This window comes from Bos taurus, chromosome 11 (assembly GCF_002263795.3).
Source record: "Bos taurus isolate L1 Dominette 01449 registration number 42190680 breed Hereford chromosome 11, ARS-UCD2.0, whole genome shotgun sequence".
NCBI classification, from domain to species: Eukaryota; Metazoa; Chordata; class Mammalia; order Artiodactyla; family Bovidae; genus Bos; species Bos taurus.
In genome coordinates, this window is record NC_037338.1 from 3,291,063 (window position 1) to 3,299,480 (window position 8,418).

At 46.4% G+C, this 8,418-nt stretch overlaps 1 protein-coding gene across 3 annotated transcripts in view; it reads right to left on the reverse strand.

Annotated features, from left to right (window-relative positions):
* The window catches only part of TMEM131 (transmembrane protein 131), a 185,738-nt gene extending 178,353 nt beyond the window's left edge, over positions 1 to 7,385 (reverse strand). For all 3 annotated transcript variants that reach the window (XM_002691141.7, XM_059891637.1, XM_059891636.1), the window contains exon 1: positions 6,932 to 7,385. In XM_002691141.7, the coding sequence (XP_002691187.1) occupies positions 6,932 to 7,115 (184 nt within the window). In that variant the 5' untranslated portion in view covers positions 7,116 to 7,385. The remainder of the gene's footprint in view (positions 1 to 6,931) is intronic.
* Positions 7,386 to 8,418: the final 1,033 nt, after the last annotated feature.

Below are 8,418 nucleotides of genomic sequence, written 5' to 3' on the forward strand. Positions count from 1 at the left end.
GCACCAGGAATGAACTTCTGGAGTCCCTTCCAAGACTTCTAACAGAAGTCTGAGGGCCTTTCCTGGTGGTCCAGTGGCTAAGACTCCACGGTCCCGATACAGAGGGCCCAGGTTCAATCCCTGGTCAGGGAATTAGGTTTCACATACTGTAACTAAGGTCTGGTGCAGTCAAATAAATAAGTCTGAACAAGATTTCACCATTGTCAAAAACTGATGCCACTACTGGCCTCTGGATTATCTCCATTTCCTTTTAACACAGGTCCAGTTTCTGAGACTATCCACACATCTTGACTACCTTGTCATACCAATCCCACGGACAGGGGAGCCTGGTCGCTAAGAGTCAGACATGACTGAGCGACTTCACTTTCACTTTTCACTTTCACACACTGGAGAAGGAAATGGCAACCCACTCCAGTGTTCTTGCCTGGAGGATCCCAGGGATGGGGTCACACAGAGTCGGACACGACTGAAGCGACTTAGCAGCAGCAGCATACCAATCTAGAACTAAGGAGTATGTGAATTCACAGAAGGCAATGTCATTTTTTTAGAAGATTTTTTTTTTAACGTGGACCAATTTTAAAGTCTTTACTGAAGTTGCTACAATACTGCTTCTATTTTATGTTTTGGTTTTTTGGCTGAAAGGCAAGTGGGATCTAACCCATGACCCCTGTGTTGGAAGGCGAAGTCTTAACCAGGGAAGTCCCATATGCAATGTTAATTTTAACCTAAGCAATATACCAAGTACCAAAATATCAAGAGCAAAGAGTCGAGTCAGTGGCTTCCAATATCGAATGCATGTTACACGGATTACTCATTCATGGGTCTTCCCTGTGCATTTTTAAGAATATGCACAATCCAAATGGCCTATGATCATTTTAATGGTTGAGAAGTTGATAGAAAGTGTTATGGATGTTTATGGTTGTTTTTTTTTTTTAAACTGCACCTCACTTGAATACTTAACATGCTGGTTTTGCACAAACTGGCAGGACAGTTCTTTTTTTTTAATAATTTTTATTTATTTTATTTTTGGGGCTGCTCTGGTCTTTGTTGCTGTGTGAGGACTTCAGATGAAGTGAGCCGGGGCTACTCTTCATTGCAGAGCACTGACTCCTCATCGCAGTGGCTTCTCTTGTTGGGGAGCACAAGCTCTTGGGTGCACAGGCTTCAGTCAGGCGCAGCTCCCAGCCTCCAGAGCACAGGCTCAATAGCTGTCACTCATGGGCTTAGCTGTCCCTCAGCATGTGGGGTCTTCCTGGACCAGGAATTAAACCCCGTCCCCTGCAATGGCAGGTGGATGCTTACCCACTAGATCACTGGGAAGTCCACTTGATATACAACAAAACCTACCAGTTTATATACCCATTTAGGATTGACTAGCTTGGCTCAAGGAAGAGATGGCCTGCAAAGGAACCCGAGCTTAAATGCCTACCGGCTCTGTTACCTTGGAAACATTCCTTTATTTCCCTGTGCCTGTTTCATGATATGTAAATTGGGGTTTTATGAGGATCTAAAATCTTAAAATCCAGAAGTAACAAAAGTGATGGTTTAGATAAATGTATGTTACTCATTTTAGTTACAAGGGAAAGCAACATGTAGGGAAGAATAACGTGGCGTCGCTCTAAGTCTTACCAGAGCAGCACTGCTAATGGTACCTGAATCCAAGTTCAAGTACAGGTTTCCTGTACTCTGGACTCTCAGTCCAGAACTCAGATATGAGAACAGGAGGATGAGGTTATTCGAGGCAAACTTCTGTTTAAAACTAAATGCCCGCCCTGTCCACACTGCAGATGTTGATAGAGGTTCTGCCCCACAGAAATTCTGGTCTGGGTGAAGAAGGACCCCCCTAGGGAATTTAGGTAGCTCAGTGAGGCAGTACCTGATTAAGCACCAAAATGAATGACAGCTGAGTAACAAAGACAATACAAATTTGGAGAATGGATGGCAGAATGAAGGGAAGTGGAGACAGCTGGGAGGTGAGGACCCCCAGCAGTGCCCCAGCCTGGAGGCTGTGGGCAAGCTGCCCAAGGAAGTTAACACTCCAACATGCCACTTGGTAAATGGTCAGAAACGAGACCAACGCGGCAGACAGAATAATTATGGCGTTAATAAAAACTGGGAAACTGGAGGTGGCATCAGACAATTCTGCTCTGGACACAAGCAGTGTGTGCTGGTCGCCAGACATGCATGAGAGGGAAGACAGCCAACGGGCATCCAGAGAGCAGCGACTGAGAGCGGGGCAGGATGATGACCAAGAAGTACAAAGTCACAGAAATGAAGGGAGAGAAGTTCCAAGAAGAAGCTATCGACAGTGCCCAATGCTGCTTACCACAGATAAGGAAAAACTCAGCCAGAGAAAAAAGGCATCTCCCACTGACGGGCCAATCAGAGAGCTCAAGCCACAGGCAGATGAAGGAGAACTTATAAAATATCAACACCTGGCAATGATTTCATTTTTCTCCAAGAGTAGCTTGGCTTATGACTCTACTCTGGATGATAACAAATTAATGATTTTACACCTACTCCCCCAAAGTTGATTTTGGGGGGGCATGGATCTCTGAGGATGGTGGCGAGGATTACAAAGAGGAGGAAAACAGTCCTCAGCAAGAGAAAGAGGGAGCACACTGCTTTCAAGAACAGCATTTCACTGCTGCCCGGTGCAGATCTGGGCAGTAATTAACAGCTTTTAGTAAAAAGCAAGCGACAGAAGTTCCTTAATGGAGCACTATGAATGAGTATGGGCTTCCCAGGTGGCCCAGTCATAAAGAATCCTCCTGACAATGTAGGAGACCTGGGTTTGATCCCTGGGTGGAGAAGATCCCCTGGTGAAGGAAATGGGAACCCATTCCACTATTCTTAGCTGAGAAATCCCATGGACAGGGGAACCTGGTGGGCTACAGTCCATAGGGTCGCAAAAGAGTCAGACAAGACTCAGCGACTAAATAACAACATGAATGAATATTCTACTTACTAGGCTCTAAATTAAAAAGTAATCACTCTACTCTCATGCAAAGAATGAAAACATCTCACTCTTTAGAAAATCACTCTTAAAAAACACATTTATATTATAAAGTAAAAATTCAATAAGAAGAAAGTAAATACCACTCCTGATCAATCTACCATCTAAAATAAAAAAACTCACCAAATTAGGTTTTTAATCTCTTTTCTTCCTGCTTTTATTCCTAAGCACTTTCTGTTCATATGCTTTGGAGACAGAACACTTTTGTACCCTCCTCCTGCACTTCTGTCACAAACACAGCTTCAAACAAAAATTTGTGCATGAAACAAAAGTATCTGGTAGACAAACTTAAAAGTCCTAAGAAAGACTATCAAACTTCACCCTGCCATAAATCACTAGTGATAATAACATGTGAAATTGTTACAGATTAAAACAATCACATTCCTGAAAACTTACCCAACTTCATCTTTACTAGATACATAAAATGTACCTCGATATTTATAAAAAATTAAAAGACAACCATGCCCCACAAACACATTTCACAATGAAACTATATTATAGATGATATATGATGCTTTTTTGAGGAGGGCATGGCAACCCACTCCAGTATTCTTGCCTGGGAAATCCCAAGGACACAGGAGCCTGGAGGGCTACAGTCTATAGCGCCACAAAGAGTCAAACACAACTGAGGTGACTTTGCATGCATGATGCTTTTTTAAAAAGCTTTTATTTGTTGGTAATAATGAATGGGCACACTTACAAATAAAAATACTACTAAATGTTAGACGTTTACCATATACACACATATTTTCACTATATTTTTAATATATTTTCACTACACCATCCCCCTATTTTCACTCTTCTGAATATCTAGATCTTAGCTTCAAGGAAAACTGCCAGCAATCCAAAACAACCAATTAAGTTGTAATAATTACAGTAACTTCTACCCTGGACAACTCTTTCAAAGTCCTTACAAACTACAGAGCACAGTCAAAACATCCTCAAAGGTCCCCTTTTCTCTAGACTAGTGAAACACACCCTCATAGATCAGTGAAGACAGATGTTAAGATATAGCAGTGTTAAGACATATAGGAAAGCGGAGAGCCGAAGAACTGATGCTTTTGAACAGTGGTATGGGAGAAGACTCTTGAGTCTCTTGGACTGCAAAGAGATCCAACCAGTCAATCCTAAAGAAAATCAGTCCTAAATATTCATTGGAAGGACTGATGCTGAAGCTCCAATACTTTGGACACCTGATGCGAAGAACTGACTCTCTGGAATAGACCCCTGATGCTGATGCTGGGAAAGACTGAAGGCGGGAGGAGAAGGGAACAACAGAGCATGAGATGGTTGGATGGCATCACCGACTCAACGGACGTGAGTTTGAGTAAGCTCCGGGAGTTGGTGATGGACAGGGAAGCCTGGCATGCTGCAGTCCATGGGGTCACAAAGAGCCGGACATGATTGTGTGACTGAACTGAACTGAAGACATACAGGATGTTAAGACAAAGGTTGCCTCATGCGTCTGACTTAAAATTAACAACACCTGGTCCAAACATGAAATCTGCATTAGGTAATCTAGGAATTTCTGCTGCTTTTCTCTAGAAGATGATGAGTTTTACTTAGTTTCGAAGATTTTCCAGTGAAATTCGGCTGCAATAGAAATATACTAACATACGAGATACCCAGAGAACCATCATTAAAATTGCAGGTAAGTCTTAGCTTCAAAAGTTAAGGTAGTTTATACTACCAAAATAAAACCACACCAAAAATCCTCAGGATGTAAATGGACAGAGTGAATTCAGCTGCCTTCAGAAGTCTGCTCAGATTTGCTGAGAAAAAACTCAAAACAGCACCCTTTGGGGGGCAAACGGGGCCAAACTTGCGGTATCACATTCATGTAAGAAAATCAATCTCACTTCTCCTATTTACTCAAACAGAAACTATTAGAATTTGATCACCAAGGGGACTGAAAGCACTGGTCAATTTTGGAGCTTTCTTCCTGGAATATTTGATCAGAATCAGATCCATTGATGATGGGCAGAAGATATGTCAATTATCTTCAATAGCTAATTTCTCTGTTCAAATTGTTCATATAGACACAACACAGGCCACAAAAGGTGTCTGATTCTCAGGACCACTGGCTGATTCAACCCCATCTTTTCATTCTTGTACACCGGGGCCCCAATTCTCCTCCCCTGACCCTTACATTTATGGGTATTAGAGAGATGTACTAAAACTTAAAAACCATACAAAAGGGAAATTCGCAAATATAAATTAGTCTGACATTTCTCAAACAAAGGATTTTTCTTAAGTATACACCAAGAATTAGCATAAAAAATGGCTGCTGGAAAAATAAGCAGAAGAACAATACAAACTTAATGTTTTACTGGATGTTTTACTGAAAAACTTAACGTTTTTCAATCATTTTAGATCCCTGTGTTAATGACCCATGAATATAATTACTTCCTCAAACAAATGTTAAATGCCTATTGTGTGCCTGGCACTGTGCAAGGTAATCCAAGGAAGACAAAAACCAGGACACCTGCCAAGCACTACTTCAAATTCAAGGAGACCTTAACTTATTGGACCATTGCAGTTTTACTGGACACACCAACTACATGCCAGGCTGTGCTGGGTGCCAATGGCCACACGAGAACCAATCAACTGCAGATCTGTAACCAAAGATGAACTGTGACAACCCCAGGCCTGACTAGTCCTAAAGCAGCAATATTTCATTCAAGAAATAATCTTGCCTCTGTAGATGAATCCTTTCTACAGACAGCAATTCTTTGAATGACTTCCTCCTATGTTAACACAAACTGCTTAAGAGTTAATTGCACCGTTTTGAACAACAACAAAAAACAGTAAACTGAAGCACCTGGCACTTTAACATGAATTTGCTTTGCTTTGCTGTTGCCTTCTATAACAATAAAAAGTGACTTTAGTTGTGAAGTAGAACGTCAACCCTAAACTCACTGTGGCAAGAACTTATTTTCCTTGCAGTGGCAGTTCAGTGTGAAACGAAAGCTAAACTAACAAATATCGCTTAGCTTTTTAAAAACCATTCACTTTTAGTGATTTCTTCATGAAGGCTCTGTGGTCACTCATTTCCTCAGGTTCAAAAAACAGGTAGTGCCAACGAAAGTACAGATCTGGGCTTCTAGGTTACAAAACCATTTTTAACCCCGGAAAAGCACCGTGGTTACAATCATACAATGCTAACTAGAGTTTCCTAAAAAATAACACTTAGCCCTTAATTGTAAATTACAGGTAAAGGTTCGCAAGCTAGAAACTTGACATTGGTTTTTAAAGTCTTTCACATTAAAAACAATGACACCCAGTTACGTATCTTAAGACATGTAAAAAATATTAGAGAACTGTTAGCTGAACAATCATCAATACTGCAAAACGATACTTAAGAGGGAAGCTAAAGATACAAGATTCCTCCTCCGAAAACGTTTAAACAAATCTAAAGTAAAATTTGGCAAGCTGTCCCCCAGTGTCGCTATTTTTACAATTTAAAGTGAGCTCTGTTCGCACGCCGTTATTAAAACCGCAACCAAAAAAAAAAAGTGTCCTGAAATTTGCTTATTAACAACAATCAAGTCTAAAAATATGCCCCTCCTACCTAGTGAGCCAAGTGGCAAGAATATACGAGAACTCAGGAAGTTTTGAAATGGCAGTGACAGGAGACAAGGGGGAAGACGGGGGTGAGACGAGGGGAAAGAATCACGGAGAACAAGAGCAACTCCGTGCGGTCAAAGCCGCGAGTTGGCATCCGAACTGCGAGTTCCCGGCTCGGGACGAGACTCGACCGAGCAACTTCGCGCCGGACCGAGCCCTGAGCCCGGCCGCCCTCCGAGCCGCGAGCCGCGGCCCTTCCTCCCCGGTGGCAGCCCGGCAGCGGCCTCCGCGAGGGCGCGGTGACAGCGCGGGGCCGGGCCCGGGAGATGCCGGCCGGCTGACACCCACCTTCCTTCTCGGCCCGCGCCGCGGCCACGACGAGGGTCATCACCAGGTGCAGCGCTCCCAGGAGGCCGGCGGCTGCGCTCCGCGGGCCCCCGCCGCGGCCGGCCGCGGGCTCCAGACCGGCCACGGCGGACGTGGAGGCAGCGGCGGCGGATCCCGCTGCTCCTCCTCCGGCCCGCTTCCCCATCCCTGCCGGCCCGGGGCCGCCGCGCTCGAGGTCCGGCGCGGTCCTTCTCGGCTAGGCGGCGGCGGCGCGGGAGCCGTGGTCCGGGCTCTGGCCGCGGCGCCTGGGGGAGACAGCGGTTCCGGGCCCAGGGCTCGGGCTCCGGACGTGGGTCTGGGTCCGTGCGTGCGTGTGAGCGAGCGTGTCAGTCACGGCCTCCGCCTCAGCATCGCCCACGGGGAGTCGAAGCGGAGAGGCCGCGGGTCAAGCACGGCGGGCGGCCATACTGGAAACGGGCACTGGCGGCGGGCTCTGGGCGCTGGCCTGCGAGGGGCGGGGCGCGGCCCTGGGCACCGCCCCCGCCGTGCCGTCACCTGAGCAGCCCGCCGGTCTGTCTGTCCGCCCCGGAGTTCAGTCCGAACTCCTCGTCCTGCTCTCAGAGGCCCACGGCTCCAAACGCCAGACGGGACGGGTCAACACAAATCCAACCTGTCACCGGTGCCCCACCGGGGAGGGGGAGGAGGGAGGCCGGCCGGGGCCCAGCCGCCAGAACTTGTAATGGCGGCCCACGCTTCGCGGAGGCAGGGACCGCGATCACGTGGGGACGGGGGGCGGGGCTTGGTCGCGCAGCCGCCCTGGGGCGGGGGCGGGAGCTGGGCGGAGTTTCGGGGCGCTGGGGGAGGCAGGGCGGCAGCTGAGAAGCAGGCAACAAACGCCTGCATCCCCTGTACTGCATTGCGAGAGCCTTCCAGAGAACTGAGTGCGCGGACCTCGAAGTCTAGCGCGGAAAATCCATTCCAGTGTCTCTTCCAGGCCACACCCCCGCTTCTCAGCCGTTTCGAGAATACCCGGGACCTGTTTCAGTTTCCCGGTGGCGCTGCCTTGGGGACGGGGACCTGCACTGTTCATCTTTGCACTCTTGAAGATACAGCACTCTGGAACGCTTCGTGGAATTCTCCTGCACTTGGATTGTGCCGAGTTTGCTGTGGGAAAGCCCTTTGCTGTGTGTGTGTGTGTAAAGTGGCAGTGGCTGACTTTCTCCAACTTGGAATAATTCTTAATACATTTTATTCACCTGTTTCCTTCAAGGCCCAGCACAAATCAGAAAGCCACCTGATTTGAGCCTCTTAGAGGCCCTTTTCATCCTAGGTCAAGGTTCTTCTTGGGCGTGGCTGTTCTCTACAAACTTTCTCTTTAATCAATTAGTAACTTCCCCTCACTCCTAATTTAGTAACTCTTTTAGTAACTTCCCCTAACTACAGAGCCGTTCACTTAGGCTGAGCTGGATTTGTCGAGTGAATGTTGTACTAAAGCTGAGTCCACCGCT